This window comes from Thalassophryne amazonica, chromosome 23 (genome assembly GCF_902500255.1).
Source record: "Thalassophryne amazonica chromosome 23, fThaAma1.1, whole genome shotgun sequence".
NCBI lineage: Eukaryota > Metazoa > Chordata > Actinopteri > Batrachoidiformes > Batrachoididae > Thalassophryne > Thalassophryne amazonica.
Window position 1 is genome coordinate 12,948,491 of NC_047125.1, and position 18,854 is coordinate 12,967,344.

Consider the following 18,854-nt stretch of genomic DNA (forward strand, 5'->3'; position numbering starts at 1 on the left):
CTGTAGCTTTGAGTCCTGATCACTCCAAGCTGGTCTTGTAGTGGGATGGTGTGAATCGAACTGCAGATACTGTACCCTGTAAGGGTTTGATTTTTTCTATTTCAGTACCAACTTTGCCAACATATCTTGAATGTACTTTCTGGTGAACTAGCTATAGCTGTTCACTGTGTTGATAGGATTTGTAAGGATCTCCCCTCCTAAATGTCATCCAGGTATTGTCGATGCATCTGAAGCAGTGGGTTGGTACCATCCCATGACAGGAGGTGTGGACAATCTTCTCCACAGGTTCAGTCTAGTATCATCATGTTCTAACCTCTTCCTGACTGGTGAGCTTTAAGGATAGCATGGTGTCATCTGCATATAACTGAAACCATCCAACTTTGAAGCAAATTCTTCTTTGTTCTGAGTGTGCAACCACTGGAGTCAAGATGGTGGTAAGGTGCTGAGCAGCGCTGTAGGTCACAGAGTTAACACTGTGCACTAGTGGGTGGAATTCTACCCTTTCTTTGTGTCTTGAAACTTCATATGGCTTCACCAGATATAAGTGGATGTATGTGATAGTCATTAACGTCATTCTCTTCCAAAAGCTTTGGGTGGTCTGTGAGTTTTTTCTTGTAGTGGCTGTGGGGTCTCTGGCTTTGATTGGTTTGAAGCAGTTCACTCATTCCAGTCACTCATTTTGTGTTTCTAGCTGTTGAAAACATTGAATCTTTTTGTCTGCATTTAAAGTTTCATTTAGAAGGCTTGAAGCTTATTTTCTGGAAACTTTTCATATAATGTTTCTAGCATTGGAAAACAGTAAATCATTTTCTGAAGCAATTGCTTCATTTAATGTTTCAAGTGTTTTAGAACATTGCTTCATTTAGTGTTTCAAACGCTGAATCATTTTGACTGTCATCTCATTCACTGCTTGTTTCTAAATGATGGACTTTTTCTAAAGCACAGTTCATTATTTTGAAATGTTGAATCTTTCAGACGCAGTTGATTCATTAAGAACATCTAGTTGTGGAGCAATTGTTTCTCTCATTTTCTGGTTGCAAACCAGTGAATGACAGAATAAACTTCTGTGCTTAATTTAGAAAACGTCTTGTTTCATTAAGTGTTTTGAAAATTTTGAAGCCCTGAATTTGTTGGAGAAATATTTGAAACAAATTATTCCTTTGCTTCAGAAAATGATTCAGTTTTCAAAGTTACAAAAGAAAAAATTCTCATTTCCACAATCAATGTGGGTGTGGTATTTCTCCAGAAATTTAAACTGGAGGGAGGGTGCAGTGCAAGATAAAAACTGATTCAAGTCTGTGCTTCAGAGTTCAAAACATTTGTCCTAGTTGAATTCAGACTTCAGCACGTGAAGCTTCTGAAACACTGCGATTTAAAATATTTTGCTCTCGGATTTGACGATTTGAAGCTAAATAACGCGCGGGTTTGGAGTTTCTCCTCATGTGATCCTGTTTGGCGCAGACGCAACGTTGCGTCGTGCGTAAAAGGACGCAAGTCCGTCCTGCCCGCTTTGGGAGCACATGGCCCAGCAGTGCGCTCATGCACACGCTTCCACACACACACACCATTTCCACTATGGAGGGGTGTGTTGCCCCCTCTCGGTGGGTTTGGTTTTCGCGCCGGAGCTGGATGTGCAAACACTTGCTGCGCGTCTCCAAAAGATCAGGACGCACCGCGGGGAGCAGGAGGCGCAGGAGGATCGCTGGGAAACACATGGTGAGCAATTCTCACTTATTAACTCCCACTGATTTAAGATGCAACTTAATCAGTTTCTCGTCTTTATTTGTTCTTTTTGCGCACGTGCACACGTAACGTCCGGCGCGTCAAGCAGAAAGACAAGTTGAATCTTGCAAACTCTTGAAAACAGGAGAAAATAAAATACAACTCATTTAAATCAGGAGCATTTGGTGCGGATTAGCTTCTAAAACCCTTTGCGCTTTTCGTGCAAATAAAATATAATTACATTTTGTGACTCATTCTTGTCCACAGTATTTTATTTTATTATTATTTTTTTTTTTTTTTTACAAAATGTTCAGTGACAAATATAATAAAATAAATTTGAATTTATTTATTTTGTGATTTATTTATTTATTCTTATTATTATTTATTAAAATTCCGGATAGGAGTCAACAAAGACGTAATTGCGTAACTGATTTTATTAAATTGTTTCTCTTTTTTTGTGGTAACAGGTCCCTTAATCACAAATTTGGCTACATTGTTCTTCTTTTTATGTTTGATATACTTTAAAATTTAAATTTTTCCATTTTTTTTAAAACTGATTTTACCAAAGCATAATTATTTTTCTTGTATTGTAAATAGCACATAATTTGGAATCATTTTATTTATTTAATCAAATCGACATTTTCACGCAAACGCATGTGAGAAAAACACTTTTTTATTTAATGCAGCTGCAATAAATGGAATAATTTGTTATACTTAATGGCATCAAATCAATCAGATTTGCAGAATGCACAGTTATTAAAAAGACAGGCAGATTAAAATGTAAATATTATTGCTGGTTTCTGATCCAAAAAATCTTTTGATTGCAGCCAATTAGTGATAATTTAGCCAAATTGGTGCAATTAGGTTTGGGATTTTAAGTTTTGGCTCTTGCCAAAGTAATCATTAGTAAATATGATAAGAATTATTGTTTAATGAAGCATGTTAAGCCTGCTGTTATTTTTGGGTCCATTAAATTAAACTTTTCCATGTGACCTCAGGTTGTTTTTTGTTTTTTTTAAGTCTGTCTGCACTTTATTAGTATTTTTATTCAGTGCAATTACAATAAATCTGCCACACAAGTGCACAAATATTTGCAGTGCATAAAGTACACCGGTGGTGTCAAAGTATTTATATGTACTTGGTTGTTTTTGTGTTACAAATGTGCATAATTGAGTGTTTTTTCCTGTTTTCCCCCCTCTTCTCCCTCTCTCTCCCTCTGCTGCTTCTCATTATGTAGTTGATGTATGACACCCTGTGAATTTAATATAAGCTGAATTAGAAACAGAGCTCCAAGTTTTAGTTTCATCGTTAGCGTGACTTGAACATGAAATCACAGCAATTTCATTTCCATCTGGTTTTCAATCTCAGCGCTTCGAAGCGAAGCCACAAATGTTCATAAGCATCTTTTCTTTTTTTCTTCTTTTTTTGCCAATGCTGGCAGGAGGTTTGCCTTTAAATATCATTATACATCACATAAGCCCAGAGGCGGAGCCAGAAGTTTTTTTTGTTTGTTTTTTTTTTTCGGGGGGGCTTACTTCCCAAACAGAACTCCACCTGTGCATCATTCTTAAAAGTGCCAAATCAACACGCGGTTCCGCGTCAGATCTGCTGTGGCGATGCTGAGCAAAACGACAGAAGCCAAAAGATAGATTGCGATGATGTAAAAGTAAATTTTCTGAAGCATTTACTGTCGGCAAAACATTTTCAAAGCAGTTTTTTTAGTTACCATTTGAGAGTTTTGAAACAGTGAATTATTTTGACAGTTGTTTCACTTGACATTTCAAACATTTTTAAGTGAAATTCTTCTCAATCAGTTGTTCATCACTCCATTCATTTCAAAACAGTGAATATTTTTCTGAAGCAACTGTTTAATTTACTCTTAGCGAATCCCTTGCAAAGTAGTTGTTTCATTTGCTTTTGAGAGTTTTGAAACAGTAAATTATATACCGTTATTTCATCTGTCATTTCAACTTTGAAATGGATCCTTTTTATGATCCAATTGTTTCATTTACCATTGAGAATTTTGAAACAGAATAGCTTTGATGGTTCATTTGCTGTTTGAACCATTTCAAAAACATTTGAAGCATTCTGAAACTGAATTTGAAGTTCATCACTCCAATCATTTCACAAGAGTGAATATCTTTCTGAAAAAAGTGTTTAATTTACTGATAGTGAAGCCTTTGCAAAGTAGTTGTTTCATTTACTTTTGAGAGTTTTGAAAACGTAAATTATATACCGTTATTTCATCTGCCATTTCAACTTTGAAATGAATCCTTTTTATGATGCAATTGTTTCATTTACCATTGAGAATTTTGAAACGGAATAGCTTTGATAGTTGGTTCATTTGCTGTTTGAACCATTTCAAAAGCATTTGAAGCATTTTGAAATTTAATTTTTCTGAAGCAATTGTTCATCACTCCAATCATTTCAAAACAGTGAATATCTTTCTGAAGCAAGTGTTTAATTTACTCTTTGTGAATCCTTTGCACAGTAGTTGTTTCATTTACTTTTGAGAGTTTTGAAACAGTAAATTATTCGGGCAGTTATATCATCTGCTATTTCAAGCACTTTAAAATGGATTCTTTTTGGAAAATAACTGTTTCACTTACCGTTGAGAATTTTGAAACTGAATTATTTGATAGTTGTTTGATTTGCTGTTTCAAGCCTTTCAGAAGCATTTCAGCATTTTGAAACTAAACTTTTCTGAAGCAATTGTTCATCACTCCATTAATTTCAACACAGTGAATATCTTTCTGAAGCAACTGTTTAATTTACAGGCAGCAAATCTTTTGCAAAGTAGTTGTTTCAGTTACTGTTGAGAGTTTTGAAACAGTAAATTATTCACACAGTTATTCCATTTGCACATTTTAAACACTGAACTTTTTTGAAGCAACTGTTTCATTTACACTTTGAAACTGAAATCTTTGGATAGCTGTTTCAATTGCTGCTTTGAGCATTTCACCTTTGCTGAAATGCTCGAAGCAGCGAAGTAGTCTGGTTCACAGTTTCAAGCACATGACAGAATGAAACATTTTCGGACGTAACTGTTTAATTTACCACAAGCAAATCCTTTTCTAAAGCATTTGTTTCAGTTGCCATTCTGATACTTTTGAAACAACTGTATGAACATCAATTGTTTCATTTGCTTTTCGGAGTCATTTGAATCTTAAAAGCTATATGGAACAATTGTTTCATTTGTCATTCTAAGCATTTCCAAATGGTGAATTTGCTTTTCTCTGACATTGCAAAAGCCTTGGACAGTGGTGAGTGTAGCATTTTAATCTTTTAGCATTTGAAACTGTTTATTTTCTGGCGCATCAGTTTCATTTTGAGCATTTGGAAACACTGAATCATTTTTTTTTTTCTGTAATAAGTGGTACAAAGAACAGTCTAGATGGGCCCTTGTGATTTGGTGCATTGTAATTAAAATTTAATTAAACATTAAAGTCGAATTTCTGAACCAAATGGTTCATTTAGTGCTTTGAGCACTGTGAATCAATCGCCTCATTGGCATTGCTATGCCTGGAGTATTTAGAGAGGGGGTTCAAACCCAATGAGTGCCCCGCTGCAAGAGGCCCCCCTTTGGCCCCCCCGGGGGCCCTCATGCAGCGGATTGGCTGTTTATTAGAGGTGCAAACATGAAGGACAAACGCTTTAAGCTAAAGATACAAGCAGCGATAATCCATTTTGTTCTGTTGGCGGTTTTCATCCGACAGGCTTCGCCACTAAAATTAGACTATTACACCGAAAACAGAACCGTGGAATCTGCTCCACATGGAATAACACACATGGGCTCGAGGAATGTGGTTTGGGAATACAGGCCGCCGAGCGCCTCTTTTCTCACCCGTGCAGGGCCCGGGGTTGTATTTCTGACCTGCTGAGGACAATTGCAAATTAACAAAGGTGTCAGAGCGGTAACATGCACCAACAGGTGCTTTTGGTTGGGCTTCAAACCAGGCTTATGTAATTGATTGAGCTTAGTTTCATGCAGCAGTGCTTCAGTGTAACCTTCCCAGTGACGATGAGGCCTGATTTTTTAAAAAGAACCAAACTAAAAATTCAGCTTTTTTAAAAAAAAATTTAAAGTCCAACAGCAGCAGCACATTATAGTACAATCTGAACCACCTCGGTCTGGTTGCTGCTGCCCATGACGAGGAATGTTAAAGACGGGCTGAGATCCAGCTCATCTGCTCGCCATCAGCTCCAAACTCAGAGCCGAGAGAGCGTCCAGGCCGCTAAGAGTTAACAGGTAGCATGAGAAAATATACCACACACCTCCCCAGCTTTAAAAAAAAAAAAGGAAAAAAGTTGCATTGTAGAGAATCTATAAACATTTTTATTGCTTTCTGGTGTTTGTGGTGGTTTCTCATTGTTAAAATCCAAATTCCATTCCGTCATGGGGTTTTATTTATTTTTTTTGGTTTTTTTTTGTTTTTGTTTTTTTGATGCATATTTAAATTTAATCGCTAACAGGCTGTTATTGCCTTTGCCAAAGAAGTCATGTGATCACTGGTGTTTAAGAAGAAAACAAAAAAAATAATAAAATAATTAAACAATAATAATAACTGTCTATCCATGAAATTCAATTGAATAAATTTTATCAAGAAGGTTAAATTTTTCTTGGGTTCACAATCTGGGATTTTGAATATAATAATAATAATAATAATAATAATAATATTTTCTTTTGTACAGAAAATGAAATGCATTTTTCACATTTTGCTCAGTTTGCCAAAACATCAGAAGTCAATTGAGACAAAACATTTTTGCACAATAAATCTGGTTGATGAAAAATATTTGGATATGTATATTCTACTATCTGTAATCTAAATTATTATTATTATTATTATTATATTTAACAAATGGGGGGGAGCATTTTAACATTTTACTGATTTTTTTCAAAACTGTACAGCTCATTTCCACAAAACCCGATGGAACGATAATTCCCAATAAAATGAAAAAAAATTAATTTTCATGTTGATCTCGATCAAAATGTGGATTGCAGAACATTGTGTTTTTGGATATTTTGCTCAATTTATCATAAAGTGTGAGGCCAATCTCCACAAAACATAATCAAATGATCAGTTGTGGTTTGAGGAAGTGCAAATAAAAAATATTTTGTTCATCAGGTTCCAAATATAGATTCCAGATCATTTGTTGTCATTGATTTACATAAGGAGATTGGGCTTTATTTATTTATCTATTAATTTTTTACATTTTGCTCAATCTGTCAAAATTGTGCAACTGGCCACCACAAAACAAAAGCATCAATCTCCATAAAAGGAAGGACAAACTAAATCTTTGGTGTAATGTCGATTACAGATTGTAGACATTTATCAAATTGGCACAGCTTTATTTTTGGACACACATTTTGATCAATGTCTGTCATGTCCCATGGCAGACAATCACAAACATAATTTTGTACAGTTTGGAATGAGAATCCCAATGTGTTACAGATCATTTTGGTCAAGGGATGACATTAAACAGCAAAGGTCCAAGGATTGAACCTTGTGGTGCTCCTCAGAAAAAAAAAACAATATGGGTTTTCAAAGATTTAAAGTAATTCTTTTAGACCTGGAATTTTCTTTCCTTGACACTTGCAGAAAACTAGTTAGCTAAGTAACTGTATTGTAAATTAAAAAAAAATAGCTAAAAGGTTCATCCCAACACAAAATTTATATTGCTCATCCATCATGGATGCTGGCATTGGCCTATAAAATTGCATCTCTTGCAGAAAACTTATGTGCAAGAAATCTAAATGAAATCATACTTTTTATTGCATTAAGATGTCAATGTTTGTGTGAGTTAACTTTATCATCTAACTGCATTTATGCAGAATGAAACTTATTGAAAATGGAACTGTGTCGAAGGGGGGAAAAATGCTCTTGTGGCTTTGCCTTTGTGCAGGACCATTGGCGATGGTCTTTTCACTGTGTTCTGTTCAGCTACGCTGTAAACATGCTCCAGGTTGTCAGCAAGTATTTTTCCGGCTCCTGGCCGAGCCAAGGATAGCTGCTGCTAAAGATCAGCCGCCAGAGACAACGTTGATCTCATCGCACCACTATTTAGTCGTATAAGCTTTTTAAACTGCCAAGTTATATCAAAACTTTCACTGGCATATGAATTTTTAAGAGTTATTTTTTCCTTCAGCCAACTCCACGGCCTTTTTGGGCTGCTTCTGGGAATTTGCACAGATACAGTAGTTGATTGTAGTTGATTCAACAAAGTTATTGTACACAGTCAACAAACAGCTCATCTGACATGCCGCCCGTGTGAATTTATGGAAACCAGCAGAGAAAAACTGTTGAAACCGTATCCACTGGGTTACATTCTGGTGCCAGACAGATGATCTGGTTTCGAGCCTGGATTTGGCCCGACGGAGTGATCTGAAAACCTCCGGGGCCTCTCTCAGATGAGAATCCATTTATCAAAAGTGGTTGTAATGGGCTGATGTTTAATTAGTCACGTAACCCGACAGAGACGAGGACAAGTGCACGCCACGGGAATGTTCAACAAGCGCCCATTCATTTGTCAGTCCTCAGCCAGAACGAATTCTTCTGTATACTCTCAGCACTTCAGCATGTTCCACTTCTCCTCATTTTTACCCTACGCGTAATCCTCCCTACACCATCTTCCCTTCTTACGAAGCCGAGACATTGACACCGTTTGAAACCGAAGACCTAATTTATCACCCGATCGACTCCGAAGCCTTGCTTTTTTATCAGTGCATTCAAATTCCCACAGGGCATGTCTCAACATGTCAGGAATGGCCAGCGGAGGCCTTCAGGACCCAGAGAATGCGGCTCAATGGCACCGGGGGGTTTCAGTCAGAATGTCCGTCACTGTGCTTATTACTTGTAGCAACTCTAGAACCACAAAACAGACACTCCGTTTGCTCGCTATTTAATTTGGTCCGTCACAAAGCCGCTTGTCTTTGCTTCCGAGATTGCAGGTGGAGCACCCGCGGCCTCCTTGGCGGGGGCTCTTGGAGCTGTGTGGTCCCTGCGGACAGCCTCATATTTCGGTCGCCGGCTAATTGAGCACGATGACTTGGCCGGAGAGGCTCTCAGACGCGTACTCGCCTACGGGTTTGGTTTATGCTGCCCTGCTGACTTTGCTGTCAGTGTCAAACGCTTGTTAGGACATCATCAATCTAGCAGCAGTTAAGAATATTCCCAGAACAGAATGAAGGGGGCAGGTGATGGATGGGAGGGAGACGGAAGCGCGCGGAGAGGCTGGTAATCATAAAAGATGACACAGGAGCCAAAAAGAGTTGAAGGGAAATATGTCGGACTGTAAAACGAAAAAGGCTAAACCGCGCATAGGAATGCGCTTCTAGGTTCCGGAGAATGTTGACGCGCTGTTTGTTTTGCTTACAAGCGAATATTAAGTGCTCGATCATCAGCTGGAATAAATTATGCTCCCCATGGGAAGGGATTTGTTCACCTACACAAGCGAGTGTTTGTCTTTGCGACGGAAATGTCTGAGTAGGGGACTCAAGCCGAACGCACATTTCTACCTATAAATCATTTTCCCGCTACTCTTGACACTAATCTCCAATTTTTGTCACCATTCCTTTCGGGCTTATTCTGACTCTTTTCTGCTCGGTAGCTCTTCGTGCTCGGGCTCCGTCGCTGCCCGCAGAGCTGACCGGCGGTGAAGTGGTTTGAGGAGGGTGGTTTGAGGAGGGTGGGAGTGGGGGGGGGGGGGGGGGGGTGACCATAAACGTGATGGATGTGGTCCAGCTCAGGGTTTAGTCCCAGCTGTCAGGCGTGTTTTTTGTCATTCCAGACAGACCTGCTGGGCGCGAGCCCCGCTTTACCCATGCTCAACTGCTCCTGGGGGTTGAAGGAGTTTTAAGATGTTATTAAAGGATATCAGGACTGGTAGGTTCAAACCAGCCGCGACAGTACTGTGAAGATCTGGGATTACCTTTTTTTATGAGATGAGATGGGGAAAGGTGCAGATGATGTGATGCAGGAAGATGGTATCATATGTTTTCCATCAAGGCACAGGTGGTTTTCCTTTGATTTGCTTTTTGACAAAATGTGAGCCGTATAAAATCCCTTTCTCTTTGAGGGTCTTACTCCCATTTTTTCTCTTTCTTTCTCTTTTTTTCTTAACCACAGGCTCGATGACATGATGGTCCTACCCTTTCCCCTTCCCCCCTCCACCTTTCTTTACCCCGTTTTCCTCCTACTCTTCTTCTGGCTCCCTCCGGCCCTCGTCACGCCTTCCTTCTCCCACACCCCGCTGAGCTGGACTTCCCTTCAAGACCCCTGCTACCACATAGATGGTCGCCCGCGTCACTGCCTGTCGGAGTTCATCAACGCGGCGTATGGAATACCTGTCAATGCCAGTCACTCACGCCAAGGTTTGGATTACGACAATAACGTCACCACCCTGACTGACCTCCACAATCCTCATAATCTGACCTGCTGGATGGGTCACGGTAGAGGTGTGAGCACAGGGGATTGGGTTCTTACTCTACCCCTAGGCCGACGCTTTGAGATTACCTATATAAGTTTGCAGTTCTGCCATCAAGGGGAGACCTCTGATCCCATCTCCATCTTCAAATCGATGGACTACGGGCGAACCTGGAGGCCGATGCAGCACTATTCTAGCAACTGCCTTGAGAACTTTGGTCTTCCTTCCCAGACAGTGGCACAAACCCGGCACCAAGAGACGGAGCCCCTCTGCTCAGATCCTCATCCCCTCCAAAAGCAGAGGGGCGGAATGGTGCTCGCCTTCTCTACTCTGGATGGACGGCCCTCATCTCCTGACTTTGACGACAGTCCCACTCTCCAAGACTGGGTGACGGCCACAGACATACGTGTGGTTTTCCACCAGGTGTCCAAAGACTCCAAAGTGGGGAGCTCAGGAAATACGGAAGAAACTGGGCGCCAAGTAGGAGATAACAGAGGAGCTGGGGTTCCGAGGTGGAGAACAGGCCACAAAGGGGACAAAATAGTCCCCCATGGCAGGAAGAATAATTATAAAGGCTCCGATCAAGAGGAAGACGGACATAATGTGACGAGCATGGAAGGCAGGGAGGGTTTCAGCACAGACGTGTTGTCTTCTTCAAAAAGAGGCAGGAAAGGCAGGGGGCGTGGCCACAAGAAGGACAGCAATCACTGGCTGCCTTGCCCAAAGGCAGGCTGCAATTGGACAGTAGAGGGTTGGAGTAGGAGCAACAAAGGACGGGAACTGAGGAAGAGAAGGAACAATAACCTCAACATGAGACAAAGCTCCCGGGATCTTGAAATGGCCCCGTCCTCTACGTTTACCTTCACGTCTCCAGTCCAAGCCCCTTTGGCTCTTTCTGACCTGCAGGTTGGAGGCAGGTGCAAATGTAACGGGCACGCCTCCAGGTGTCGGCGTGACGACGGTGGTCGGGCTGTGTGTGTCTGTGAGCATCACACGGCAGGCCAGGATTGTGACATGTGTGAGGATTTCTACTTCGACAGACCCTGGCATCGAGCCACACCTACTCAACCAAACCCCTGTGTTGGTGAGACCTAACTTATTACTATGAAAAAAAATGCATCGATTGTTTCAGCTGCCATTTGAAGCATTTCAGATTACTGAAACATTCATAAATTGTTTAATTTATCATTATGAGTATTTTAAAACAGTCTATTTATTTATAATTACATTAAGACAGGAAATTACCATTTTAAAGATTATGTAATTAACAGGAAATAAAAGGGTTGAGTTCTGTAAAAGTAACGCCAGCTACCTCTTTAGTGTCCCATCATATTTTTTGATTCCCTGTGTCAACATATCTCTGGTACAACACGGTTGCACATGTGGCGGTATCATTTTTGGTCCTGGGTTTATGTCATGTTCGAACAAAATAACTCAAAGCTTTTTGATCTGATTTGGACCAAACTTGGTGGAGTGATTGAGGGTCACCCAAAGACCAATTATGTTGATTCTGAGAAAAACTGGTGAAAGGTCAAGGTCAAATTTGAGCCCCAATCTTCGGGAGGATATTTAGAATGGCTATTATGGAGACTTAAATATACACCCGTGGGTGCTATTAAACACCAATATACAGTCATGTATCCCCTTTCTGTTGGTCACTTGACCTTTTACCTTGGGTACAAAGTCAACCACAAGCTCATAAATGTTTAGCTCAATCAGTTTAGAGTCTATATGGATTAAAAATGGTGGAAGGGTTGTAGATTAGTCAAGAACAATGTGATAACCTCAAGGCTACATAGAACCAAACATTACTGAATCACAAATAAATTATTTGCATGAATTTTAAGGTGCAGGTGTTGCACTATCTTGCACCCCCCATCCCCCCTTATTATTTTGTGTCTCTGCAGCGTGCGAATGCAATGGCCACTCAGACAAGTGCAGGTTCAGCATGGCGGTCTTCCAGCAGTCGGGCCGACGCAGCGGAGGCGTGTGTCAGAAGTGTCGCCACAACACGGCCGGACGCCATTGCCAGTACTGCCAGAACGGATACACCCGTGACCACAGCAAAGCGCTCAGCCATCGCAAGGCCTGCCAGCGTGAGTCACTACATGTATTTCTGTGCACGTAGGCATTGTAATGTGATGTTTTTGTCTAATAAGTGATATTTTTTTAAAAGGTCGCTGTCTATAAGGGTACAGAAGTGTTTATGGAGTGGTTGCATTGTGAGAATGAACATCTTTTCTGTACCAGCTGCACTGAGTGGCCCCTCGTAGCCCCATCGTTACCACTGTATGGCATCTGCCGTGACCCCTGACCTTTGACTGGTCACGTCTCCTAAGTGACAGACACACTCTGGTATGCCTCCGGGAAGTTCGGCTCACCAGGCCGTATATACCCGGAGTTACCGCACTTTCTTTAGGTGGTAGGTTTGATACATGTGCGGCGATGAGAAAATAGTAGATCGCCGTTAAGTAAGATGACATTTTATCTCTTAATGCACGAAACAATAGCAAACTGCAGGTGTCATCTCTCAGTTTTAATTTAGTGACGCTGTGTTTTAGCCCTCAGAGACCCGTAGTGGTGTCAGATTGTTTGGACGTGCTGTAAGGATTTGTTTAAACATTACTTTGGATTGTGAACAGAGCTGCTAAAGTGCAGCTTCCTCGCTCTGTCTGTCTTTTCTCAGCAATGGAGCAGTGACTAGAAAGCCGGACGGCGTAAACTCAGACATTTTAGGAATGGTTTTCAGCAATGCAAAACATTTATGAAATAGGGTCAAAGTGGCGATAAATACACAATATCGAAACTTTACAACTGCAGACTTGGTAGCAGCATAATGTTACCTCATAAACATATTAAAAGAATATATAGTTTATGCTTGTCCAATAGCGCAGTGGGCTAGTTTTTGAACTAGCTAGATATTAGCTAGTTAAGCTACGGTCTTTATGTTATGAGTTTTTTTTGTAATTTTGCCTCTGTACACCGTCGCAACAGCATTTTAAATAAAACAATATGCACTTATAGTGCTCAATTAACTATGGGTTGTGTATAAAAATGGCTGTAAATCCTAAATTGTTTAGTTAATAATTTAGCTAAACGCCTTGAATTCAAGCTAAACAGCTACACTAAAACCATACGTTGATTACTCCATTGTAGTGGTGTACAAATGCAAAAATTTTTAAAAATATCACATTGTCCAACTGTCATATTTTCCAGATTCCCACTGGAGTATAAGACACACCTTTTTTTCAGTATTATAATTTTCATTAATTTGATATTTTTGTGCCTTGTTTAAGTGTACTTGTTATTACTGGCATTTATTCTTTCATCACTGGAGTTCATTTTGTTTAGTGCTTTGATTCCTGTGAACGTCCTATATAAATAGTTTACTGTAATTATTATGAATAATAAACTGATAATTTTTCAGTAAATAAGTCACACCTGAATATAAGTCACAGGGCCTCTGAAACTTAGGGGGAAAAACCAACAACAAAAAATGATATGTATGGACCTGACTTTAGCATAAAGATGTTGCAACAGCGCCACATTAGCTAGCTATATGGCTGTAAGCCAGACAGGCTAACAAGTAAAACTGAAAAACCCAGCTCTTCCAAGAGTACTTCCTGTCCTAAGATCTCTCACAACCCTAACATGCCTAACTCACACTTAACATGTACGACTTTTCTTTTCGACCATTTACTATTATGCGGAAGTCCCCCTTTGAACTGTTGTTTGATTGCAATTCCTCATTTTTTGTCATTTTCAATAAGTGTCAGTTGAATGAAAACGGCATTACATTGCAAGTGATTTCAAATTATTTGCAGCTGTCATTATTGTGGTAGGGAAAAGTTGTTTTTTTTTTTTTCTATATTTACTTAATTGATATGGTTAGCTAATATTGTAGTGAATAGTCCATGGTAGCTAGTTAGCTAGCACATTTCCCCCGAGCTTGTCAATCAATCAATCAATTTTATTTATATAGCGCCAAATCACAACAAACAGTTGCCCCAAGGCGCTTTATATTGTAAGGCAAGGCCATACAATAATTATGTAAAAACTCCAATGGTCAAAACGACCCCCAGAGTGGTGCATACAGAGCAAAAAGAGAAAGAAACACTCAGTGCATCATGGGAACCCCCAGCAGTCTAAGTCTATAGCAGCATAACTAAGGGATGGTTCAGGGTCACCTGATCCAGCCCTAACTATAAGCTTTAGCAAAAAGGAAAGTTTTAAGCCTAATCTTAAAAGTAGAGAGGGTGTCTGTCTCCCTGATCTGAATTGGGAGCTGGTTCCACAGGAGAGGAGCCTGAAAGCTGAAGGCTCTGCCTCCCATTCTACTCTTACAAACCCTAGGAACTACAAGTAAGCCTGCAGTCTGAGAGCGAAGCGCTCTATTGGGGTGATATGGTACTATGAGGTCCCTAAGATAAGATGGGACCTGATTATTCAAAACCTTATAAGTAAGAAGAAGAATTTTAAATTCTATTCTAGAATTAACTGGAAGCCAATGAAGAGAGGCCAGTATGGGTGAGATATGCTCTCTCCTTCTAGTCCCCGTTAGTACTCTAGCTGCAGCATTTTGAATTAACTGAAGGCTTTTCAGGGAACTTTTAGGACAACCTGATAATAATGAATTACAATAGTCCAGCCTAGAGGAAATAAATGCATGAATTAGTTTTTCAGCATTACTCTGAGACAAGACCTTTCTAATTTTAGAGATATTGCGTAAATGCAAAAAAGCAGTCCTACATATTTGTTTAATATGCGCTTTGAATGACATATCCTGATCAAAAATGACTCCAAGATTTCTCACAGTATTACTAGAGGTCAGGGTAATGCCATCCAGAGTAAGGATCTGGTTAGACACCATGTTTCTAAGATTTGTGGGGCCAAGTACAATAACTTCAGTTTTATCTGAGTTTAAAAGCAGGAAATTAGAGGTCATCCATGTCTTTATGTCTGTAAGACAATCCTGCAGTTTAGCTAATTGGTGTGTGTCCTCTGGCTTCATGGATAGATAAAGCTGGGTATCATCTGCATAACAATGAAAATTTAAGCAATGCCGTCTAATAATACTGCCTAAGGGAAGCATGTATAAAGTGAATAAAATTGGTCCTAGCACAGAACCTTGTGGAACTCCATAATTAACCTTAGTCTGTGAAGAAGATTCCCCATTTACATGAACAAATTGTAATCTATTAGATAAATATGATTCAGACCACCGCAGTGCAGTGCCTTTAATACCTATGGCATGCTCTAATCTCTGTAATAAAATTTTATGGTCAACAGTATCAAAAGCAGCACTGAGGTCTAACAGAACAAGCACAGAGATGAGTCCACTGTCTGAGGCCATAAGAAGATCATTTGTAACCTTCACTAATGCTGTTTCTGTACTATGATGAATTCTAAAACCTGACTGAAACTCTTCAAATAGACCATTCCTCTGCAGATGATCAGTTAGCTGTTTTACAACTACCCTTTCAAGAATTTTTGAGAGAAAAGGAAGTTTGGAGATTGGCCTATAATTACCTAACATAGCTGGGTCAAGTGATGGCTTTTTAAGTAATGGTTTAATTACTGCCACCTTAAAAGCCTGTGGTACATAGCCAACTAATAAAGATAGATTGATCATATTTAAGATCGAAGCATTAAATAATGGTAGGGCTTCCTTGAGCAGCCTGGTAGGAATGGGGTCTAATAGACATGTTGATGGTTTGGATGAAGTAACTAATGAAAATAACTCAGACAAAACAATCTGAGAGAAAGAGTCTAACCAAATACCGGCATCACTGAAAGCAGCCAAAGATAACGATACGTCTTTGGGATGGTTATGAGTAATTTTTTCTCTAATAGTTAAAATTTTATTAGCAAAGAAAGTCATGAAGTCATTACTAGTTAAAGTTAAAGGAATACTTGGCTCAATAGAGCTCTGACTCTTTGTCAGCCTGGCTACAGTGCTGAAAAGAAACCTGGGGTTGTTCTTATTTTCTTCAATTAGTGATGAGTAGTAAGATGTCCTAGCTTTACGGAGGGCTTTTTTATAGAGCAACAGACTCCTTTTCCAGGCTAAGTGAAGATCTTCTAAATTAGTGAGACGCCATTTCCTCTCCAACTTACGGGTTATCTGCTTTAAGCTGCGAGTTTGTGAATTATACCACGGAGTCAGGCACTTCTGATTTAAAGCTCTCTTTTTCAGAGGAGCTACAGCATCCAAAGTTGTCTTCAATGAGGATGTAAAACTATTGACGAGATACTCTATCTCACTTACAGAGTTTAGGTAGCTACTCTGCACTGTGTTGGTATATGGCATTAGAGAACATAAAGAAGGAATCATATCCTTAAACCTAATTACAGCGCTTTCTGAAAGACTTGTAGTGTAATGAAACTTATTCCCCACTGCTGGGTAGTCCATCAGAGTAAATGTAAATGTTATTAAGAAATGATCAGACAGAAGGCAGTTTTCAGGGAATACTGTTAAGTCTTCAATTTCCATACCATAAGTCACAACAAGATCTAAGATATGATTAAAGTGGTGGGTGGACTCATTTACATTTTGAGCAAAGCCAGTTGAGTCTAATAATAGATTAAATGCAGTGTTGAGGCTGTCATTCTCAGCATCTGTGTGGATGTTAAAATCGCCCACTATAATTATCTTATCTGAGCTAAGCACTAAGTCAGACAAAAGGTCTGAAAATTCACAGAGAAACTCACAGTAACGACCAGGAGGACGATAGATAATAACAAATAAAGCTGGTTTTTGGGACTTCCAATTTGGATGGACAAGACTAAGAGTCAAGCTTTCAAATTAATTAAAGCTCTGTCTGGGTTTTTGATTAATTAATAAGCTGGAATGGAAGATTGCTGCTAATCCTCCGCCTCGGCCCGTGCTACGAGCGTTCTGGCAGTTAGTGTGACTCGGGGGTGTTGACTCATTTAAACTAACATATTCATCCTGTTGTAACCAGGTTTCTGTAAGGCAGAATAAATCAATATGTTGATCAATTATTATATCATTTACTAACAGAGACTTAGAAGAGAGAGACCTAATGTTTAATAGAACACATTTAACTGTTTTAGTCTGTGGTGCAGTTGAAGGTGCTATATTACTTTTTCTTTTTGAATTTTTATGCTTAAATAGATTTTTGCTGGTTATTGTTGGTCTGGGAGCAGGCACCGTCTCTACGGGGATGGGGTAATGAGAGGATGGCAGGGGGAGAGAAGATGCAGAGAGGTGTGTAAGACTACAACTCTGCTTCCTGGTCCCAACCCTGGATAGTCACGGTTTGGAGGATTTAAGAAAATTGGCCAGATTTCTAGAAATGAGAGCTGCTCCATCCAAAGTGGGATGGATGCCGTCTCTCCTAACTACACCAGGTTTTCCCCAGAAGCTTTGCCAATTATCTATGAAGCCCACCTCATTTTTTGGACACCACTCAGACAGACAGCAATTCAGGGAGAACATGCGGCTAAACATGTCACTCCCGGTCCGACTGGGGAGGGGCCCAGAGAAAACTACATAGTCCGACGTTGTTTTTGCAAAGTTACACACTGATTCAATGTTAATTTTAGTGACCTCCGATTGGCGTAACCGGGTGTCATTACTGCCGACGTGAATTACAATCTTATCAAATTTACGCTTAGCCTTAGCCAGCAGTTTCAAATTTCCTTCAATGTCGCCTGCTCTGGCCCCCGGAAGACAATTGACTATGGTTGCTGGTGTCACTAACTTCACATTTCTCAAAACAGAGTCGCCAATAACCAGAGTTTGATCCTCGGTGGGTGTGTCGCCGAGTGGGGAAAAACGGTTAGAAATGTGAACGGGTTGGCGGTGTACACGGGGCTTCTGTTTAGAACTACTCTTCCTCCTCACAGTCATCTAGTCGGCCTTGTTGTGAAAGTGTAGGAACACAGACCCACAACAGGGGGCGCAAATGAACGGACAATGGAGGAAGTCAAATAACAACACTTTACTGTTGTGAATAAGCACAACAAAGACAACGGATTACAACAATAGACAAAGAAGTCAATTCACAAAAATGTGTCACGTGGGCAGGCTCGAAGATAAGAGACGTCTGTCCAAAGCAGAACCGGAACCACACGATTTCCTCCACCACCGAACCCAGGGAATACTGGAGCCGCCAAGTCCCGAACTCCCAGGTGGCCACTGCCTCTGCGTGTCGGATCTGGTACTGCTGGCGAGGAACAAAAACAGTTAAATGTGGGTGCGTTTGCACCCAGCAACCCGTATGGCGGGAAAACCACCTCCACCTCTCGTTGGAAGAATGTCTGCTATTTAATGCACAAAAGTAACAAAGGGTTAATGTCAAAGAACACAGTCGGCTGAGTACGGTACCTTCTAGGTAGAGCGATATCTCGGCAAAGAGGTGGAGATGTCGTCCTGCTGATATACCCCTGCTGATCAGATGATTGGTGACAGCTGTCGTAGGCGATAAGTGACAGCTGTCACCCCGGCTGCTCCTGTGAGGCGGCAGCGCCCTCTGGTGCCTGGAGCCCGCACTCCAGACAGGGCGCCCTCTGGTGGTGGTGGGCCAGCAGTACCTCCTCTTCAGCGGCCCACACAACAGGACCCCCCCTCAACGGGCGCCTCCTGGCGCCCGACCAGGCTTGTCCGGGTGGCGGCGGTAGACGGCCAGGAGGTCCGGGTCCAGGATGAAGCTCCTCTTCACCCAGGAGCGTTCTTCGGGTCC

The 18,854-nt window shown here is 40.6% G+C and overlaps 1 protein-coding gene across 2 annotated transcripts in view; it reads left to right on the forward strand.

Annotated features, from left to right (window-relative positions):
* The first annotated feature begins 1,049 nt into the window (after positions 1 to 1,049).
* The window catches only part of ntn5 (netrin 5), a 37,280-nt gene continuing 19,475 nt past the window's right edge, over positions 1,050 to 18,854 (forward strand). Inside the window, exons 1-3 of one of the 2 annotated variants that reach the window (XM_034164517.1) lie at positions 1,050 to 1,716; positions 9,849 to 11,230; positions 12,054 to 12,242. In XM_034164517.1, coding sequence (XP_034020408.1) covers positions 9,859 to 11,230; positions 12,054 to 12,242 — 1,561 coding nt within the window. In that variant the 5' untranslated portion in view covers positions 1,050 to 1,716; positions 9,849 to 9,858. Of the gene's footprint in view, positions 1,717 to 9,540; positions 9,735 to 9,848; positions 11,231 to 12,053; positions 12,243 to 18,854 lie in introns of those variants that run through there. The other variant, XM_034164516.1, reaches the window with a different exon arrangement.